General features: G+C 40.8%; 1 protein-coding gene across 1 annotated transcript in view; it reads right to left on the reverse strand.

The window, feature by feature from the left end:
* si:dkey-178k16.1 (band 4.1-like protein 1) overlaps positions 1–22,387 on the reverse strand; it is a 37,177-nt gene that overhangs the window by 3,209 nt on the left and 11,581 nt on the right. The window contains 20 exon segments of the mRNA XM_022206552.2: positions 1,353–1,433; positions 1,618–1,707; positions 2,196–2,255; positions 3,313–3,521; positions 3,524–3,533; positions 5,553–5,954; positions 6,400–6,450; positions 7,641–8,714; positions 9,016–9,171; positions 9,800–9,829; positions 10,897–10,935; positions 11,448–11,683; positions 11,907–12,082; positions 13,643–13,740; positions 14,882–15,034; positions 15,136–15,223; positions 15,334–15,552; positions 20,377–20,452; positions 20,584–20,626; positions 21,596–21,700. Of these exon segments, the coding sequence (XP_022062244.2) occupies positions 1,353–1,433; positions 1,618–1,707; positions 2,196–2,255; positions 3,313–3,521; positions 3,524–3,533; positions 5,553–5,954; positions 6,400–6,450; positions 7,641–8,714; positions 9,016–9,171; positions 9,800–9,829; positions 10,897–10,935; positions 11,448–11,683; positions 11,907–12,082; positions 13,643–13,740; positions 14,882–15,034; positions 15,136–15,223; positions 15,334–15,552; positions 20,377–20,452; positions 20,584–20,626; positions 21,596–21,700 (3,396 nt within the window).

The raw sequence follows: 22,387 nt of genomic DNA on the forward strand, positions 1-22,387 counted from the left end.
TAGATTAGAAAAACTAGAAATTTAAAATAATTTCCTGACCTTGACAAGTTGTTTTGATCATAAAGTAAAAATGCTAGACTGTTCATTGTTCTTTTTTTGTCTGACTGTCGTTTTAATCATAAAGCAAAATACTGTATTGTTCAGTTCTAGATACCTGTGATTAAAATTTAGAGTTGTGGTTATTTATAGTTTATGATAGATAGATAGATAGATAGATAGATAGATAGATAGATAGATAGATAGATAGATAGATAGATTAAACCTTTATTAATCCCACAGCGGGGAATTACATTGCAAAGCAGCAAATAGAACATTTATTTACACCAGATTTTTTATGTAATTGCACAGCATCAGTATTTACATTTTTTATTGCTGTGATTTTACTGGTCCGGTCCACTTGAGCTCAAACTGGGCTGAATGTGGAATTTGTGCTAAGATGAGTTTGACACCTTCAGTTTAAACATTGAATGCTTTTCTGTGTGAATTATAGTCAAAGCTAATATTCAAACCATTACAACAGATCTGCAGTTCAACACAAAACACAGTTTGAAGCTTGTACAATGGAGCAAATTTCAAACTCACTGCAGAATTTTTTAAAGCAATGTTTCACAAACGGCTAATATTCTGTAAATGTTGCCTCCCAGCAAGCGGGGAACATTTCCACAGCATCAGCTAACGTTGCCTACAAGTTCTAAGAGTGTTTTAAAGGAAACATTTCTCATGGAATGTTCAATAAGCATTTTAAAGATATGTAACATTTCAGTTAACATTCCTGTGAGGTTAAAAATGAACTAACACAGAATATTTTAACATTCAGAGGATGCATGGAGGACGATGTCAGATCCTATATAACGTTCTCACAAATGCTTATAGAGGAAGGACGTTAAAATGTTAAAATAACTTAAAGAGGAACAATCTGGGAACTAAAATAAGACTTCACATTGAAAACACTACTAGAACTTTCTCAGAATGTTTTTAGAATAAAACTATTCTAGCTGTGGTTACACAATAAAGATAGAGCTGAAAATATTTGTCATTTTATTGATTTAGTCAGCAGCTTACAGCTGACAAGCCTTAAGCATTTCATTTATTTTTGTCAGATTTTCTTTACAAATTTCTTTTATTCATGCATTTTCTTCCCCTTACTCGTGTGTGTTTAAATGAAATGCAGCAAACAAACGGTAACAATGCAGCTAAAAATAGTTAGCAAATGAAAAAGTCTCATTGATAGAAATCTAAAAAGAAAGCTAGAAAGCTCCAACATCTACAAATGTCCACAATAAGACCCGCACCCAAAAACCAGCAGCAGTATTCCTCATTTATCTTGGGTTGTTCTGACTTTTTCAGCTCACCTGCTCTTGGTCTACATCATCATCTCCTGTGATGATGATTCTCTTTTCGATCCTGGTCTCTGAATATCCTCCTTTCACCGTCTGGAACACACAATGGCTTTTCTTTTAGTGGATTTCAACAGAACCCACGATTAGAAAAAATGAGCTGCATCTCTTTGTGTTGCAAAAAAAAAAACCCACACACACACACCAGGGGGCGCACTACAACACAGCTTAATAAAATAGGAAATTATGTGCTTTCTTAGTTTTATTTAAGCCTCTCTACCTTTGTCACATGAGTGGTTGCTGAGGTAACGTTTTCAGTAACAAGGATAGGCGACCCTGATGCCTCTCTGCCCAGACTGCCCTTGTGCACCTGAGAAAACAGAAATACAATAAATACACACATGCATGAATTATTAGAGTGTAAAGAAAACAGTGATTTCTTTCTGATAGTTTAGAACGGGTGTCAAACTCATTTTAGTTCAGGTTCCACATTCAGCTCAGTTTAATCTGCAGTGAGCCACACCAGTAAAATCAGCGCATAATAACCTATAGATAACTGTTTTAGTGCAAAAAAGGCACATTCTGAAAATATTCACATTTAAGGAATTATCTTTTTACAAAACATGAACAACCAGACATTTATGAAGAAAAGTAAGTGAAATTTCAACAATGTTATGTCTCAGTTTGTCACCTATACATTACAACTTCCACATTGAGTGACACCCCTGTTTTAGAACATCTAGTCAGGCACACATTCATGAATTCTTGTCTTTGTAAGTAGGTTTGAACCCTGGAGAGCAGGACGGAGCACGCTGCAGGTTGAGATAAAATTGGAGAGGTCCTCCTGCTGGTACTCACGGGGGAAACGCTCTGTCTCGTAGTGTAGGAAACTTCACTCAGGCCAGTGAGCCCGTGATCCTGAAACAGACCGGGTCAGTGGGTCACTAGTTTTATTCAAAACAGTTGGATACATGCAGCTGTAACTGGAGAAGTTTTCATCAAAATCAGGTTTATACACCTACAATATTTACAACTAAAACAGGGGTGTCAAACATGTGGCCCGCGGGCCAAAACCGGCCCTCCAGAGGGTGAAATCCGGTCCTCAAAGTGTAAAATTTACAGAGAAGACAGTAACTGCAGATTATAAATTTTTTAAATTTATAAATTTAAAATAATTTCTAGACCATGACAAGTTGTTTTGATCTTAAAGTACTAGATTCCTCATTGCTCTTTTGTCATTTTGTGTCTCATTTTTGTAATATTTTTTTCTCTTGTTGTTGTTGTTTTTGTTGACTTTTGTTGTTTGCCTCATATTTTTGTTGTTTTCTTCCTGTTTTTTGCAGTTTTGTGTTTCCTGTTTGTCTCGCATGCGTTTTTTTTGTCATTTTGTGCTTTATTCGTTGTTTTGTGCATCGTTTGTGACGTCTACTTTTTTGCTTTTGTTTCTCGCTTTTGTCATTTTTTGTCTCATTCTTTTCATTTGTCAAATTTTTGATCTCTTTATTGTTTTCTTTAGTGTCATTTGTCTCATTTCTTGTCATTTTGTGTCTCGTTTTTGCCATATTGTATCCCATTTTTGCAATAGTTTTTTTGTCTGACTTTTGTCGTTTTAATCATAAAGTAAAATACTCTATCTTTCAGTTCCAGACAGATGTGACTAAATGTTGTGTTCCTTTGTAGACACTCTGTGATCTGGAAGCTGTGATGTGTAAATGATGAACCGAGGCATAATGTTGCTGAAAATGTACTTATTTTTCTTCAATAATTTCAGGTTGTTCATGATGTTGTGTAGAAAGACAATTTTTAAATGTGAACCTTTTTTGCACTAAAACAAAGGAAACATTTCAGTTGTGGTTATTTATCGGTTACTGTGCTCTGATTTTACTGCTCCGGTCCACTGGAGATAAGATTGAGCTGAATGTGGAACCTGAAGTAAGATGCATTTGACACCCCTGTGCTAAAATCTAGAACTAACCTGATCTGTGAACTCCACGATGGTGGTGGTGACCTCTGAGCCGTTGGGCTGCGTCTCCGTCCTGACGTCCGTCTTCCTCACCGTCGGTGTGGGCATGACGTCGCTGGCCTCCCTGCTCAGCGGCGCTACAGCAGAAACTCGACCGGCCTCCCGGTGTGACTGATCCCTGTCCACCGACGACGACACCGGCACCGACCTCTTTGGTTTTTGGGAACTACGGGCTTAAGGGAAGAAAACAAAACAAGATTTAGTTTGACGCACAAGCCGACAGACACTGGGCTTCAAAAGACCTGAAGTCGGAAGGATCGTGGTTGCAAAAACAACATCAATATTCTGATTGATTAAATGAAAACCGAAGTGAATATGATACAAGATGGAGATGGGCATTGGCATGAGATTTAAAGAAATACATAAAAACAGGAAGGAGAAATCAGAGTCCTTCTTTGCGGCTTCAAAACAAGTTTAAACTCAAACATTTCACCTGCCTGCATCACTTGACTACTCGTGTTTTTTAGCTGTACGGTCGTTATCGTTTAATTCAGACGAGCTCTGCAGTGACTATTTTTCAAGGCATGCATACAATAACCCAAAACCTACATGTATGCATTGCTGAAAAGTTGTCTGATGCAGAAAAAAGCTCACATGGTATAATGTCATAAAAGTGGCATCACATACAGTGAGACTTGATGCTACATTTACAGATCCAGCAGTCTGAGTTTAACATTAGAACGCTTTTAATCCATAATATAGAAACAAATTATCACCACTTGAATCCACTTTACTCTCTAATAGGATGTGATTATGTATCACATTACCATGAATTAATTCTATACTCATTTTTCCCTTTCGGCAAATGCAAAAATTATTAGATTCCATTTTGCCAACTGCATTTTGTTAGAAAGGGACGCTGCTCCCAGTCATTTTGTTCGCAAAGAAGAAAAAAAGAAGGTTTCCTGGGATCACAAAGTGCATGCTTTGTTAACAGAAAACTAAACTCTAAATGTATCTAATTTAAATAATATGATTTCTCCTCCATATGTCATCAGATTGCTTGTTGGAAATAAATCCAGACAAGCTACAATAGTTGTGTTTTAACTCTCCTACTTAGACAGTTTTACCACACCTATTAAAGCTCCACATCACTATTTGTAGGCATTTTTACTTCTTCTGCTAACATGTATAATTTATAATTTAAATAAATATAAAATATTAGAATATTTATAAGTGAAAGAAGAAGTTGAGCATGGTGAGGGCCCAAATAGTTTTGGAAGCCATTCTTTTAAAAACACAAATCTGCTCAACACTTTTTATTGTGTTGTTGTATTTTCATTATATGAGTCTTGAGACATCAAAATGTTGACATGTTCTTTAATTTCTCTGTTTTTAAAGTAAAATATATGTGAAGGTGTCCTATTTTGCCAGTAGTGTCAGACATTATTGAGACAGAGATGGAGTCTACAGTTTTGTATTTGATGGTGCCTCATTTTGTCTTCTGGATACCGTAGTAAATGTTTATAGAAAAATATCAGGTTGTGATCTGAGGATTTACACTGATTGCTTAAATTGTTCCAGAGCACAAACTGTCAGAGAGTGTCTCGTTTCACTGATACCCAATGCAAAGCTTGTTGACAGTTCACATCATAAACTGTAACCCCAGTTTAACAACGTCCACCACAAAAAAAACTCCTAAAAAAACACACGCTGCAATCATTGCAATCTGTGACTAACTCTTGTGGGATCACATCACGATTTGTTTTTTTTCACGTGAACCAAAGCGGAAAAGTTCTCATGACTCTAGTTTTCTACATTTCATTCACATCGACGCTGACCAACAACTGCACAGGAAAACACAAACTTATAAACTTTAACTTCCGCGAACTCATCAGCTGCCCTCTTTGGTGGTCTTTGTCACACTCTGGGGGAAACTTGGGCAGCACAAAGAGGGTGGTATTGGTGATATTATGGCAGACAGGATCCAAATCCAGTCCTGCTCATTGTTGTTTTGGCAAGACACTTGTCAGAACACTTTCTCTGTCTTAAGAAACATGTGTTTCTCGTTAAAAGCATGCAGGGATTGAAATAAAACACCTCATCAATAGTTTCTCACTATTTTGTGGTCCAATCAGATGCCATTCACAGCCATAATGATCAGTTTGAATAGAAAACAGTGCAAAAATAGCAGCTTTTCTCATCTGCCTCAACGTGATTCAAACAGAGCTGATATTTAAACTTTGCTCTACCTGAGAATCTGGCCGTTTGACTTCTGGTCGGACCTCTTCAGCCTGCATGTGTTTGGCTGGAGGGCTGCTGCTGGCTCCTCTGGACAGAGGGACCGACACCAGGGGAGGAGGCGGTTCAGAGGGACCCTGCTGCTGGAGCAAGTCGATGCCGAAGCAGAGACCCCCATCGGGTGACAGATCCCTCTCTCCCAGCTCGGACATTCCCCTGGAGAACTCCTCCATCCCCGTGTGCAGGTCGGTGAGGACGGTGAAATCTACTTCGGCCTCCAGGCTGGATGTGGAGCTGACAGTGATGCTGGAACATTTGCGTTCGATGCCCAGGTGGGTTTCCTTCAGGTACAGGATCTCATGGTCCTGGTCGTCCTCTGACACGGAGCCCAGACGTCTCTCCCATGGTTCCCTCTATGGAGAGACAGATTGATATGCACTCAAACACTGTGACTGATCTCACAATCCAAAATTAGGACAATGTGTGTAAATTAGAAACATATACTTGGGTATAGTATCGGCAAAAAATGTTTAAAGGTGTCTTTTTGTTGAGCAGAATTTAAAATTAAGCCCACTTAATGATAATTACTGAACCTAACAGCATCTCAAGACAAATTAGATCTCCTCAGTTTAAAGTATCCTGTTTTGGATTTCGCTTCTATTTGATTCGATCAGATTTTTACAGATTCTATTTTTTACGATGCAAATATAATAAGATTCTCGCCACATTTTGCACAAATAAACATACCAATGAGAGCCTCTTGGAGAAAATGTGCTAAATAGTTAATTGCAGTTTGTTTACTCATTTCCAAAGGTATGGCTGCATAACAAACAAGTGTAACGCTGAGGAATGACTCACTGAGGCTTCGTTGAGAGGCTCCTCGTGAATAGCAGGTGTGGGAGGTGTCTCCTACAGAAAAGAAAGAACAAACAACAAGCAAGTGTTGATAGAAAAGCTAATAAAGCTCATGTCAGTCCATAGAAATGCAGCCAGAAATCCAAAATCCTCTCTGTCGCTAATGTGCATCAGAAAAGGAGAGAGCAGGAAGTTAAGAGGTTTTCTTTGTCACTGCTTTGGTGTGAATTTCTGTTTGCAGCCCAACATGGCCGATGAAAGAATTAACAGTCATTTGGAGTGACCAGGTTTGCAATGTTCTTTACTCTCAGTGCTTTTAAGCTAATTGCTTTGGCAGCGGGTGACGCTCACTGCTGAGTTTTGATTTTTCAAAATAAGAGCCCCTAATTCACTCATAAACTTCATGCTAAACCTGCGTAGCCACACACGTGAGACTCCAAAGCTAAAGGCTAATGTCTGAAGCATGCACATAGGGAGTATTTCACAGGTTGACATCATCAAAAATGACTGCAAGTGCAATGGGAATGCCATGCACTGAAAAGGTTTGATTTTTCAAGACTCCTTTTCAGGGAAGAGGTATTCATATTTGTAAATGCAGCGAATGAATGCCTAAGCCCTGAAGAGGTTTGGCAGCTCTGCAGCCTGTGATTACATCTGATCGTCTGTTTTTTTTCATTTGCTGCTATTGCTACAGAGGTGCCAAGGCAGAACATTTGGTACAAATGCCCTTCTCAGCCATTCACGAAAAGGATTCAAAATATGTGAAAAAGGAGGTTTCAAAGAAAAATGGTGGAAAGGTCTGGCACTCCTTGCAACAGCAGCCACCTTTTACTCTGTGAGGATGTTGGAAGGAGGAGGCCAGGTGTTAACGTGACAAGTTAAGGTGGGATAAAAGAGACGCCTGAAGCTTAAGCAATGGCAACTTTGCTTAAAGGCCCGCAGCGTTCTGAAAATGGCCAAGCAGATGTCAAGCTTTTGCTGAAGGGGGAACAAGGGGAAAGCAAAAGGCTCCCCGAGGCCATGGACGTGAATTGAGTCGGTCAATGATGCGATGCGGAGGAAACGTGAACTTTTGCTTTCTCATAAACAGCCACATGAGTTCTGAAGAATATGTGTGCGTGATATTTTTGGTTTTGTTTTTAGATGGTAAAAACAAGATTTTGCACGACACCGCCTGAAGCTCATGCAATGCTTTACTTTCCGATGATGGACAAACAGGTTAGGTGGAGGGGCAGGTGGTTTACCGCTTGCTTCCTCTTGGCTGTTTCTTGGCTGGGCGTCCTGTAGTGGATGTGACTGTTGTCCATGTTGCTCTGTCTGTCTCGCGACCATTGTGTTTTCAGAGGGAGGGTGCGAGGGGGAGCTGTCGGAAATCTGGAGTTAAACTCTGAGATGTTTTGAAAATGATCTTCGTGTAGAACGCCTCCTCTAATCCCCGGGCCTTGTCCTGCTGCGTCTCTGCAGTCTCTGAGCTCGTGTTGTCCAAACGAGTCATTCCTAATCTGTTGCTGGAGTTGCTGCTGATACAACACTGCACAATCGCTGTGGTGTCTGGTGGCTGCTGTACTTTCCTTGACAGTATCTGTGGCGGATTGCTGTACAGTATTATCATCCAGTCTCCTTCCTAACTCGCAGGATCTGTCTTTTGATTTTGTCGGCTGTACATCCCCAGCCGCACCAAAGACGCCTCTGTCAGACCGGCTTTGAGTTTGAGGGTTTACAGCATCTTTGTTCTCCTTATTCAAAGACTTCTTTGATCTCTGTGGCTTGAGAGGAACTATTTTGGTGACTTCTGAGTGCGAGTTCCCAGTTTTGTTGCTATCTTTCTCTCCCACGGGACTCGGGTCTTTCATTTTCCGAGCCTCGCAATGTCCCATGCCACTCTCGAATGCCGCCCTGTTGCCCTTTGGGAAAGAATCCACTGGAGTTTCAAAGTTCTTGGGCCTCTCTCGATGCTCATACTGACAGTGCTTCACATTTTTGTTCACATCACTCGTCTCCTTGTCGGGTGGGGAGCCATATCCGTTTTCTTGAATGGCATTCCTCACTAATACGGAATCGTGTTGCCTATTAGTTGCTACTGTATCATCCACAGAGTTCATATCCCTCAGTCCCGCTGATACAAAGTCTGTTTCCTGTTTTGGAGACGTTCCAGTTCTAGTTCTCGAGGTGTCCCAAGGTGTTTGGCAATTGTTCATATTCGCTTCAGTCCAAGTTGCCACTGCAAATATGTCTCTACTCTTTTCCGCTTTAGGGTAAGTATCCAGTGTTCCTTCATAAGCATCCTGCTTGTCAATCAATTTGGCATCACTGGTTGCCTAAGTTAACATAGAGTAGACAGTTGCATTAGCCTAACTAGATAATCTGCTCCTCTATTTATGATATCAGGGTTCACCCACATAAAAACTGTAAAATGACTAGTAGAGAAAACAGTGACTAACTGCGAGACCTATGACTGAGTAAAGCTGGAAATGTTCTTTCTTTCAATTTTGACGGTGAAGGGGAAGAATAGATAGAATGGGCTAGAATCTATAGGTCATGTTTAGAAAACTGCAATATAAAAGGTAAATAATGCAACATAGTAAGTATTAGAACTTGGAAATACGATCTCATTCTTACTGATTTCCGTTCAGGAGTTCTTTCAGGAGGAGTAGCCGAGGAGAGGCGTTTCTCTCTCTGCGCCATCTTGCTGTTTGGCTGCCTCAGAGCCCTCTTCAGCTCATTGATGCTGGCCTGGTGCTTCTGGAGAACATCTTCTGGCTTATCCAAGAACTGCTGCTCATACAGCGAAGGAGGAAACATCAGGAACACAAATTAACACGAGGCAAAGTCCTTCTTCTAAATCACTTCCTGGTTATAGACATTTCCACAACTGAACTAGGCTGAACATGTGCCTGCACGATTGTCTCTTTCCTTTATAATTAAATGCAACACCACATGGATGGATGATAGAGGTCTTTACCATGAACAGAAACAGATATAAACCTCATTATAGTCTATTCAGTCCAATTTTACCTTGCAGTATTGTAGACGAAGAGTTAAAGCTTAAAAACCGTTACAAAAACACTTTGTATTTGTACATAATTAAACATTTGCATCCAGCAGCTTCTAGAAGATGGAGCACAAAACCAAAAATTTATTAAAGCCTGTAATTATTAACTGATGAATGTCTAGACATCAAAAAGCCCTTTAAGTGGCAGATGTTTGTCTTTAGACGGTTCTAAATTTAAGTGATTCACTAAATGATGACATGCACTGCAAAAAAATAAAAACATAAAGCTCCATAGCTCTTTACTGTGTTCTAGCATTAAGTGTCAGGCACAGTTATTACAAACAACAAAACACAGAACACCTGGTGAGGGTCACACACAGCAACATGCCAAAAAGAGAGGACAAGCAGTACCTCCTGTTTGGGCCGAAGGGTGACCAGATCCTTGTCCAACAGATGATGTGGGGCAAAGTGAGATGAAGTGATTGGGGGGTTTTGAGCAAAGCAGGAAGTTCAGGATTTTGAGGGGGAAGGAGAACAGATGCGTGCAGAGACAAAGAGGTAAAATGCTGCAGGTGAGTCAAAAAGGCAGGCGGCCAGACAGACAAACAGAAACAACCGACATCATCAGGGGCTTTGGACAGAGACTGTTTAAGCCTTTTAATGTTCTGCCAAGAAGCCAGGGACAATCCATTCCAGTGTCAGCCAACTGATAATTAAAGCAGTCATTTATTGACTGAACCTAAGTGTTTGGAGGGGGATTATTCCCATACTTCTTCATCCAAAGGTTTGATGAGAACGCATTACAAAACCACAAATGAAGAGTCCATTAAGTGGCTAGCGCTATGCCAATGTTTCCTGCGGTACTCAAAAACAAGACCACACGGACCTGCACAGGGAACAAATCAAATCAGACTGTGTATCTAGAATGCCGGTTTGCATTGAAAATTATTTCAAATTTGAAAAAATAAATCAATATTTGAGGATTTTAGCTGAACGAGCCAGAGATTCATTAGCTGGGGATCCACTGACTCACTGAGTCATCAGCAGTGCTTAAGAGCCATCTGCTTCTTCTGCTAACAACAATCAATCCCTCTAATATCACACAGGGACACTGTTAAAAATGCATGCTGTTGAACAAGCATTGTCACTTGAGAAGAAGAAGAAGCTTTTTCCACTAGAGTTATAATGTTTCAAGTCACTTTGGATAGAATCTAAATGTTTATTCCGATCGAATGCCTCTGAAACTCGTTCCCAGCGGATAAAAAGGAAAAGGAGCTTGAATAAATGTATATTAAACAATTTCTAATCTGTTCTTCCGAAGATCAGTTCACACAATTTCCATGGATTATACTAAGTGGAATCCTGGAAATCATGACATGAAAAGAAACATAATTTCCTTAACAGACAAACAGTAAAGAAACAACTGGTCGTGCTTAACAAACACAGAGTGCAAGACCTACAGCAACCCAAACCACACAGACAGACACAAAGGTCCAAGGCCAAAATACCTCTGGCTTTGAGTCTGCAGGCGAACCTGCCTCCTCATCCTGCAGGAGAGGACAAAGTAGAGGATAGAAATGTCAGAGAAAGAGAGCAGGGGTTAGCAAGGAGTGTTAACATTTCAGCAGCAAGAACAGAAGACTGTTAGAGGCAGGATGCCGGGTTAGAAAAATATCTGCGGCAAAGAGGTCAAGTTAGATTTTGGGAAATTATTTAGAAACTGGTGAGTAGAAAGGACTCAGTGAGAAGTCTTAAAAGTCTGAGGAGGTGCAGAAAATGGGGGAAAATTAGACCAAGGAGAGAAAAATAGAGACGGAGATTGCAGTCTTAAATAAAAAGCAATGTGAGAGGGAAAGATGAGGAGTGTAAGTTCGTTGCGGATTTTTTCTGAGCTGAGGTGCAGAAAGTGTTTTTTCAAATCAACTACTCACTGCAGTCTCCGTAAAACTGTGATGTAGTTTGATTTCATTTATGCTGTTGATTGTTTGACTCAGCTCAGCTCTGATCTGCCTCGAAATAGAGTCAAATTCGTGTGCTTTTGAAGTGTCTCATTTTGTACCTTGAGCTCCAAAGTCTTGGAAGGCGTTGAGACGTTGGCTCCCATTATTTGCTTTTGATCTTCGTTGTCTAGCTCCTGATCTGTGTACTGGTCCTGGTCTTGGTCCTGGTAGTGATAGTGGTCGTGGTCCAGGTCCAGGCTGCCCTCTTGGTCCAGGTCTTCTCTGGACATGAACTGTGTGCGTTCGCTGGAGCTTCGCTGGGACAGCTGGTCCATACTGTCACCGAGAGCTGAGGCTGGTAAAATGCAAGTTTAAAAGCTTTTAAATGCCATAATCTACTGTACAGTGTCTGTCAGGCCACATGACTTAATTTATAATCTTAACCTTTCATTAATAAGTTTTCATTTACACATTGCTATCCATTGTCCAGTCCATGTTCTACCGAATTATTGTCACACAACATACATCAGTAAACATGGGTGTCCATGTAGACGGTGGAATACAGTCTGGGTTCTTACCTCCATCAATGCTTCGGGGTAGCAAGTACCGCTTGCTAACGGACCGATCAAACTGTGGGGCAGGCCTGTCAATCAGAGCACTGGCCTGCCTGGTCTGGGCTTGGGTCCGACCGCTGTATCTGAACTTGGAGCCGATCACCAGGAAGCCCTTTGGAGGTGGCTCTGGAGAAACCAACCTGTAGAAATGGTCTGTTTACACTACTGTTCAAAGGCTGGGGTCACTAAGAAATGTCCTTATTTTTGAAAGAAAAGCAGTTTCTTTTTCAATGAAGATAACATTAAATTAATCAGAGATACAGTCTTGACATTGCTAATGTGGTAAATGACTATTCTAGCTGGAAACAGCTGATTTTTAATGGAATATCTCCGTAGGGGTACAGAGGAACATTTCCAGCAACCATCACTCCTGTGTTCTAATGCTACATTGTGTTAGCTAATGGTGCTGAAAGGCTCACTGATGATTAGAAAACCCTTGTGCAGTTATGTTAGCACATGGATAAAAGCGAGAGTTTTCATGGAAAACATGAAATTGCCTGGGTAACTTTTAAACGGTAATGCAAGTAAATCTACCATTGGTGTTTCAAATGGCTTTACTTTCAAGATCACTCATCTCTTTATATTCTCCCAGGATCCTTACTAGAAAGAACTGTGTTCTTTGGTCCCAGTTCTATTGAAAACAAGGCCAGTCGTGCTGAGTTTATAAGCATGTGTTGATTTCCAGACATAAAGGAGCAGCTCAGTATTGCAGAAAATTCTCTTATTTTCTTTCTAGACGAGATAGATATGATTTTCTTTACTGTACAGTAAATATGAAGCTACCACAAGCTGCCAGTCATACAAAGACTGCAAATACCTGGTTCTGTTCAAATCTAATAACATCTCTCAAACAGTAGCTCCAAAGATTCCTTGAGTTTTATCTTCACTGTGAGGTTCCCTGGCAGCCAGCAGAGACTCCAGGAAGTTTTCTATTCCTAACCAATAAGCTGTCTGGCCTGCAAGACCACAACACGCTGAACCGTGAGGATTTAGAATGCGTTATATTAGAGAAGCAGCACTGGTAAAAGTTGCAGTTGATTTTGTCATAGCCTTAGACAGTGGACTCATCTTTAAACCGGTCCTGCTGGATTTCAGCAGGTTCCACATTGTTCTGTGATCGAACTGATACTATTCACCTCGACGCATTGAATAAATGTTCAGTGTTATGCAGATGACATCCAGCTATATTCATGCATCAGGCCAGATGAAATTATTCAGTTAGTCAAACTCCAACCATGTCTTAAGGACATAAAAGCCTGGATGACCTCCAGTGTTGGTGTTGTTGGGTATCAGGGGAAAAATATTGCTCATCAGTGCTGAATAAATCAGATTTTAATAAATTGAGCACGTCATTTTTACAGTTTGGCTTTTAGCCATTTTTGTTTTTTCCACATTTTCCTCATAAGCTAAGCAAACCACTCTCTGTCTGTAGCTTCATATATGTGGAATCGTCATTTAATAGCAGCTAACTGAGAAGAAACTGACACAAGTCCATTTAAACCTATCACTATACTCATGATCATTGTCTTCAAATAAATGATACAGAACTATGGAATTTTTAACAGAAGTGTGACTCTGAAAAGTTAAGGGAGCAACACACTACACGTCCAAGTAAAAGTGGTAACCGTTCATGCAGGGTATAATGACTACAGTGCACAGAAAATGGGTCAGTTTGTGCACGTGTGAGTGCCAAGTCCTACCTGAAGAAGGTGTGGTGCTCAATGCAGACCTTCCACAATCGCTTCGAGGCCCTGTGGTTGGGCAGCTTGAAGCCTATGGTGCTCTCAAACTGTTCATACTGAGCGGTGGGGAAAAGGGAGTGGAGGTGGTGGAGGACGAGGAGTTGGAGGGGGTGAAGAAGAAAAAGAGAGTGAAGGAAGCAAGTGCGGAGGAAGATGGAGGGACGGTGGCAGGGTAAATTGTGTTTACTCCGCGGCAATGGAAAAATCAATGTTTTTCTGTTTACTCGCAGAAATATATTCTCGCGTCTCCCGTTGCCATGTCAGGTGGATTTTCCATCTCTAACCGACCTATAAATTAGTTGTTCGTGCGCTCACTCCATCAGATGTTCAGCAGAGTGAGCAAAAGAAAATGCTTTCAAATCAATAGGTTATTAGCAATATAACAGGTCTTTAAACATTAGGAGTCATCCATTCGCAAGAGGAAGCAAACTTCTGTTCCACACAAAAATTATTTGGGGACAGTTTAGAATAAAACGGCTTTAAAGCACAATGATGACCCTCCAGGCAAATTTGAAGTGACAGCTGACTTAAGAGGATAGATGTGCAGAACAAAGTATGCGCGTAGAAAGGCCTTGGTATTCACTATGAAGACGTCAGTGTCAGTTTAACAGTGGATATAAAACACACTGCAGATGCCCTAAAGGCCAAAGAGTGAAGCAAAATCATAATAATTTCAGCGAGTTGAAAACCAGCGTGAGCACAATGTGGCTCTCACACTTGCAAGTAAAGTCCTTGATAAAAATGCAAATCCTCACGACTGGCTAATCAGACTTTAAAGACACCATAGAGGAACAGAGGAGGAGAACAAGAATAAAAGACATGACCTATCAGCCTAATCTTTGAGAACGGTATCTCTGAGGGCTATAAATAATGTCTGAAAAATACTCTCGGCACTTGTCACATGGTTTGCAGCAGATAAATCTCAGAAGTAACACTTTTATCAAACCATGAAATGACTATTTATGCTGCTTGGGACGAGTCAAGAGAGGCGATGATGTAATTTTAACAACTGTGAAACCATGAAATAGAAATGTAAAGTTGGCTCTTTACCAAATGATCCTTTATTCCACTTGACTCAGCTTTGCCAGAGTGACTATGTGCTGCTCCGGTGAGGCTGTGCATGCAGTAATTGCGGAGTGAACTCCTACTGAGCCCCGCTAAAATGCTTAAGGGAAAATAATGAGAGCTTTAATTTACCTCTCCGGGGCGGATCTTGATGTAGAAGTTGCTTCTTTTATAGGAGATCTTGAGGATTTTTGGCCAGGCGAACCGATTGATCCTGAGCCGGTCTCGGTAGATGAGCAGACCGTTGGCACTTACACCAAGCATTATGTCGATTCCTTCTGAATCCTGGTGAAAACAAGCACAGATTATCAAAGACCCTCAAAAAATACATTTGCAGACTTATAAATCTTTAAAGAAATCTGAAAATCTGAGCATTTTCTGTGTACCTTAGCGTGATGCAGGTCCACTCCGTACATCGAAAGCTTCTTGGCATTTTCTAGAAAGTTCACCTCTGCTTCTGCTGGAGTCATCCCTCTGCAGTGCAAATGCCACAACAGATTCTTCATTTCCTATGATTTCTTCATTCCCCAGATCAAAAACACCGGCATCCCGCCCATTAATTGTGAAGTCATATTTTCTCTGACCTGTAATTACGGTGCAGCTCCATCACTCTCTCCTCCAGCTCACGTGTCTGGTTTGGGGCAAAGTGGAAATCGCTGACGTAGTCCGGACCGTGTTCTTCGGGCTCATAGTCTCCCAGTTCGGCCTGGACGGTGTAGGAGCCCAGCAGGGCGTGGGTGACAAACGAGCATGGGAGGCGACCGGACAGGATGTCATCCCTCAGCTGCAGGCACAAGTAGTACCTGAAGAAACAATGGAGGCAAATAAACAGATGCTCTTAACACCTGCCTTCAAGTTGCAGAAAACATCTGGTCGAAGCAATTGTTGGAATTGAACTCTCACTCAAGATTAAAACCATGCTAGTGTCTAGTTACTCTAAGGATGACAGTGTTAATTAGCTATTACCGGCATGTTAAAAGGTTCAGCTAAGATGGCAAACATTGTAAATACAGAACCTGCAAAGCATCAGCATGTTAGAATTACCATGTTAACCCACTGGTGATAGCATAGACCTTAAAGCACTGCAGTGAAAGTACAGCCTCAAAAAGCTATGAGCTCACCTATATAAAGTACACCCTTGCTTGTCCTTTTGTATCAAATAGTGTGCATCAAAAAGGCAGTTGACTCATATTGATTCATATTACAAATGCTATTTATGGATGATTTCAGGTATTAGTCTCTGAGAATCCCACTGTCAGTCCAGCAAAGCTGTGGTGTCATTTTTGTTTTGGGACCTAAAAAATATGTCACATTTATTTAAAATAATCCACAAACCTCACCATCAGCAGAATTAAAAAATACAGACTTTTGGAGTCTAACTCTGAACATACAACATGCTACACAACGAAGGTCAAACATCCAGGACAAGTAATGACAAAAATACTTTACTGGGGGGAGAGGGACGTTTTTGTGTGACTTTCATCGTTTCACTTCTACAGTTGAGTTGACAGAAACAAAACAACACTCATTTGGAACAAACCAGAGCAGCTAGAGTCCTCATAAGATCATGTATGTTTGGTCCTCCCTTGATGTATTTGCACTCGCTGCCATAACAAACAAGAGCAGATTCAAAAATGGTTTTAAATTCTCCATGTATGATTGACAGTCAAGCACGCCTAACAAGCATTTTACATAGCACTTATCCCTGTGCCACAATCATAGCACACAAATTGTTTGCATTGTTTCAAAAGGAAATTCTGTTGATAGATTAACTAAAAGATACTAAACAACAACATGACAGTTCATAATGCACTGGTGCACAACGACGAAGTTACACAACAGAAATATAATTAAGTCTTGCTCTGTTTTGGTTAAATATTCTAGTGGCTGATTTCCTAAGTGCTGACAATTTTCAAGAAACAGAGGAAGAGATGTGACCGAGCAATTTTCCACATTTTACGTACTCCTAGAATTCATTTTTTGAAGTGCTGTTCTTACTATGCCTGTTTTGTGATTGCTGATTTCCAGTTTGTTGCAGTAATTTATCTTATCTGCAATCAGCAGCAGCCTAGTCAAGTCAAGTACACGCCGATCAGCCACAACTTTAAAAAACCTGACTGGTGAAGTGTACGATATTGATTATGCTGTTCCACTGCAATGTCCTGCTAGGAAACCTTGGATCTTGTTCATGTGCATGCAGTCTTACTTTTCTATCCCATTCTGTAGTGCAGAATGATCACCGGGCTATAGGAGAACAAAACACTCTTTTTTGTATTTCATTAGACCAATCTCAACTCACCATGGGTGGCATTAAGCTGAGTGGTTCCCTCAAAATATTAACAAGTGGAATGGCTTTTGTAAAAAAATTTGCATGCAGAAAGAAGAGCCCTGTCATTATCACTGATATTCCGCTGGAAAAAAATAGAGGGGCTCTTTTACTCCATGATCCAAATCTTCAGCAAAAATTGACATTTTTTGATTGGTAGGTTGCTGCTTTGAGGTTGTTGTAATATGGCGGTAATGTATCTGTGTAGATTCTCTGCCATACAGGTAATGGTAATCCTAGGAGCTTCAGTAGAAATCAACTGACTTCTAGCTACCAGAGAAGTCCAGTTGATTTCCACTTAAGCTCCTACGATTGAGGTGGTAATGATAATATTCAGGTTGCAGAAGGGGGTGAATGGTGTCATAAATGACTGGTGGCTTATACCAGCACCTTCACACTGCAGAAACTGCACAGAAACGGCTCGAGGAACACGACAAAGAGCACAGGGTATTGGCCTGGCCTCCAAATTCATCAAATCCAAATCTGCTGGAACACCCAATGGATGCACCCCAACAAACCTGACAAGAACCTGCACACCTCAGAGCAAGCTAAACTTTGTCCCAGAGATTTCAAGTTCAAGTTAGTAGATGCATCTACTCATATGACTGTGTTACGGCCTATGGTGTCCGTGTGCTGGGACTTTGTACAGCCTTTGTGTATAGACGGCTTGTGGAGAGGGGATCGATTATACACACGTGGACAAAATTGTTGGTACCCCTCAGTTAAAGAAGGAAAAACCCACAATTCTCACTGAAATCACTTGAAACTCACAAAAGTAACAATAAATAAAAATTTATTGAAAATTAAATAATCAAAAACAGCCATTACTTTTGAATTGTTGATTAACATAATTATTTAAAAAAACAAACTAATGAAACAGGCCTGGACAAAAATGATGGTACCTCTATAAAAGATTGAAAACTATTTGACCAGAGTGACATGATTAACTCAGGTGTGTCATTTAATTGACATCACAGGTGTTTCCAAACTCATAATCAGTCAGTCTGCCTATTTAAAGGGAGACAAGTAGTCACCCTGCTGTTTGGTGAAAAGGTGTGTACCACACTGAACGTGGACAACAGAAAGCGAAGGAGAGAATTGTCCCAGGACATCCGAAAAAAAATTATAGACAAACATCTTAAAGGTAAAGGCTATAAGACCATCTCTAATCAGCTTGAAGTTCCTGTGACAACAGTGGCTCATATTATTCAGAAGTTCAAGACCCACGGGACAGTAGCCAACCTCCCTGGACGTGGCCGCAAGAGGAAAATTGATGACAAATTGAAGAGACGGATCGTTGGAATTGTATCCAAAGAGCCCAGAGCAACCTCCAAAGAAATTAAAGGTGAACTCCAAGGCCAAGGTACATCAGTGTCAGATCGCACCATTCGTCGTTGTTAGAGCCAAAATGGACTTCATGGGAGACGACCAAGGAGGACACCACTGCTGAAAAAAACTCATAAAAAAGTGAGACTGGAATTTGCAAAAATGCATGTTGACAAGCCACAAAGCTTCTGGGAGAATGTCCTTTGGACAGATGAGACCAAACTGGAGCTTTTTGGTAAGGCACATCAACTCTATGTTCATAGACTCAAAAACCAAGCATACGAAGAAAAGAACACTGTCCCTACGGTGAAACATGGAGGAGGCTCAGTAATGTTTTGGGGCTGCTTTGCTGCATCTGGCACAGGGTGTCTTGAAAGTGTGCAAGGTACGATGAAATCTGAAGACTATCAAGGCATTCTGGAGAGAAATGTGCTGCCTAGTGTCAGAAAGCTTGGTCTCAGTCGCAGGTCATGGGTCTTCCAACAGGACAACGATCCAAAACACACAGCCAAAAACACCCAAGAATGGCTGAGAGAAAAGCGTTGGACTATTCTAAAGTGGCCTTCTATGAGCCCAGATCTGAATCCCATTGAACATATGTGGAAAGAGCTGAAACATGCCATTTGGAGAAGACACCCATCAAACCTGAGACAACTGGAGCTGTTTGCTCATGAGGAGTGGGCCAAAATACCTGTTGACAGCTGCAGAACGCTCGTTGACAAATACAGAAATCATTTAATTGCAGTGATTGCCTCAAAAGGTTGTGCAACAAAATATTAAGTTATGGGTACCATCATTTTTGTCCAGCCCTATTTCATTAGTTTGTTTTTTTAAATAATTATGTTAATCAACAATTCAAAAGTGATGGCTGATTTTGATTATTTAATTTTCAATACATTTTTATTTATTGTTACTTTTGTGAGTTTCAAGTGATTTCAGTGAGAATTGTGGGTTTTTCCTTCTTTAACTGAGGGGTACCAACAATTTTGTCCACGTGTGTACCTGGCCGAAGACTGAGCTCCAGATTACACCTGGCACTCATGAGGAGTGATTAGCCTGGAGCTCCAGACCTCCCGACCCACCAGATTGGTCCGCCACCACAACTCCTCCTTCCATAAGACCCCACCAATCACCACACATGAATACATGTACAACCAAAACTCTCAGTCTTGGCGACTGGTTTGATATAACCAGTTCGCCCTGGTACCTCTTTGATCTGTTAGTATTCTGGTATGGTCTGTCCGTAGTCACCATCCAGTGACTACGGACACTTAGAGCTTCTGTTGGCGGCTGTTAATTTGGTGTGGACCCTTCAGTCTTAGTGGAGATTGTGGCTCCTGTTAGCCATCTGTCAACTTCAGTGAGAAGCTATTTTGTGACTTGAGTCTCCGTGTATTGTGTGTTAAATGTGTGTGTTTAGAGGCACCAGCTTTGTTTAGTTAGTTCTGTGCACTATTCACTCATTTATTAGTTTCTGTTGTTTGTGGTGGGTGTTGCTACCGTGTTGAAGTTGCTAGGGAGTATAGTTGTTTTGTTTGTGTTCAGCTAGGTTAGATACTCTGCTAGCCCTCGATTGGTTTTGTTTGGTTCTTTGATTTAGCAGCATCCAGCAGCCCTCTTTTCTTTGCATTATCACTGTTCTTTTGAGTTTGGTTGAGCAATAAATTTCTCTACCAAACCAATAACATCTGGTGATTTTTGTTGCATCCAGCTGACCCTAGAGATTGTATCATAACAGACTGTCATTTAATATAGATGAAGCTTTTCTGTTATGACAGTTCCAAAGATTTCTAAAGCCATTCATTGCCATTATTGAAGGAGTGTCTAATTTGCTCATTAGGATATTCTCTCTAAGCTGCTATGTCCTTCCTAAAACTCTTTATTCTTAGGACAAGTTGACCTAAAATCCAACCAGACAACCAAAACCACACATCTTTTATGTCAAACACTGAGTTAAGAAACTGTTCAGACCTACCTGGTGATGTCTTCAATGAGCACAGACGGATCTGGAGGGTAGAACTTGACAGAAAAACCCAATATCCAGGAGCCAACTGTGGACAAAGCACCGGCAAGGTTGTTTTTGAAGGATGTCAGTTCACTAAAATACCGCATGTGCATGGATTTGCCAGACTGTGTGTGTGCATATGCGTGCAGTATCTCTCTCTGTGTGTACTGCACTTACCACGAATTTGCTTCTTAATCTCTTTGGAGGGATCCAACCAGTTCTGATAAGAAAAGAAAGAGACAATCCCCTTTGAGAAATTCAACCTCAGCAAAATCATCCATATTCACATTTTTAAGAGCCCTTTTAAGTAGCCTACTGTACCTCTCGGCTGCTCTTCCCTTTTTAAATCTACTCCCTAGTTGAGCCTAATATATTCATACTACCAGGAACTTGATGAGGTCTTCTATAAACACTGAAAGCATCAATATTGGGGGTATAAATGCCAGCTGAATAGAGCTCTGTCTGCTTAATGTCACTAGAGCGATGATGGTGCACCGTAGACCCCATGCACCCGTTTTTAAAAGGCCATACCGTCTGGTCACATTTTAAAATGTTAAAGGCCATGTATGCCACTCTCAGAGAATAAGTGGTTAAGGGAAGTTAAAAGGGCAAACAGGGTCTCGCTGTTTTATAACACCTGAGGAAACAATCCGGTTAAATGGGCTGCTTGAGAGCTGCTCTGAAAACTGTGACAAAATCCGACCAAAATCTGATGAAAGCAGCCAGAAAAATCCTTGTCAACACAAATTTGGCCTTGAATGCTGCACAGCTATTCACAAAAATAAACTAAAGTACTCCTACATAGTAATAATAGTCACTGTGGTAATAAAAATGAAATGAAATGCTCCTGACATTTTGTTTAAAGCTCTATATGTCAGCTTGGGAAGATAATAGACTGAAGAGGAATGTAGTTAAAACCTAATGATACTTCCACTCAGTGTAATAAACATATGTGTGTTGTAGATATTATGTGTAAAGTCTCTCACAGGCCACATTTGGAGATAAGTCATACCAGCTGACTTCTATTTCTGCACCATATTGGTGTCCTATGTTTGGTTTAATTTCAGCTACACTTGGCAACAGCTACAGCTTCAGTTGCAGACCTTAGAATAAATAAAAGTGCATAAATAAATGTCCCCAAGTAAGCTAGCCTAATGTGGGTGCATGTGTGCGTTTTTGTGTGTCTGACCTTGGCGGTATCCGTGTCCTGGAAAGTCAGGCCAAAGTAGTCCCTCTCCAGCAGGTTCAGATGGCCACACACCATGTCCAGCAGGGTCTGGCCCTTGGCAAATTTCTGCCATACACACATGCATAGAGGAAAAAAACAAAAAAAAAACCATATAGAACACTCAGCAAGTGGGGAGACAAAAAGGTGTAGGTTCAGTTTGTATGTAATTCAAATGCTGCAATTGAAAGGATTGATTGCAACAATGCAGTTTAATAAAGATGTAGACTTTTGTGGGAATTTGCAGGCTCGTATTAACATCACATCCCAATTCTACATTTGATTCCTGCAGATAGCCTTTGTTGCATGTCTTACCCTACTTTCTCCTCCTTCTATTTCTTGTCAGTATCAACACCATCATACAGTATGAGGTGGCATAAATGCACAAAGCATGAACTCGATTTGTTAAATAGTAATGGAATGTCAGTGATTCTAAAGATGTAAGGCATTTATTGGCAAATGTAATGATAACAGATACTAATGCATTCTTGTTTCATAACACACAGGAGTCACAGATATGCCAGCCGCATATAAATCCACAACAACTGAGCTCCGAGAGATGCTCCCGGTCTGTCGTCCTCCCCGCTGAGTAGGAGGAGTTCTGCTTCTTTATGCCTGCATAAGGGGAGGAATAGCTTTTCGCATCAGTGGCGTTTCAGCAGACCACACCTATTTTCTATCCAACCCTTGAGGGCTGAAATCCAGGCCTCTGTGGGATGGCCTTGGCAAGATGCTACTTACACACACACACACACA

This window comes from Acanthochromis polyacanthus, chromosome 6 (genome assembly GCF_021347895.1).
Source record: "Acanthochromis polyacanthus isolate Apoly-LR-REF ecotype Palm Island chromosome 6, KAUST_Apoly_ChrSc, whole genome shotgun sequence".
NCBI classification, from domain to species: Eukaryota; Metazoa; Chordata; class Actinopteri; family Pomacentridae; genus Acanthochromis; species Acanthochromis polyacanthus.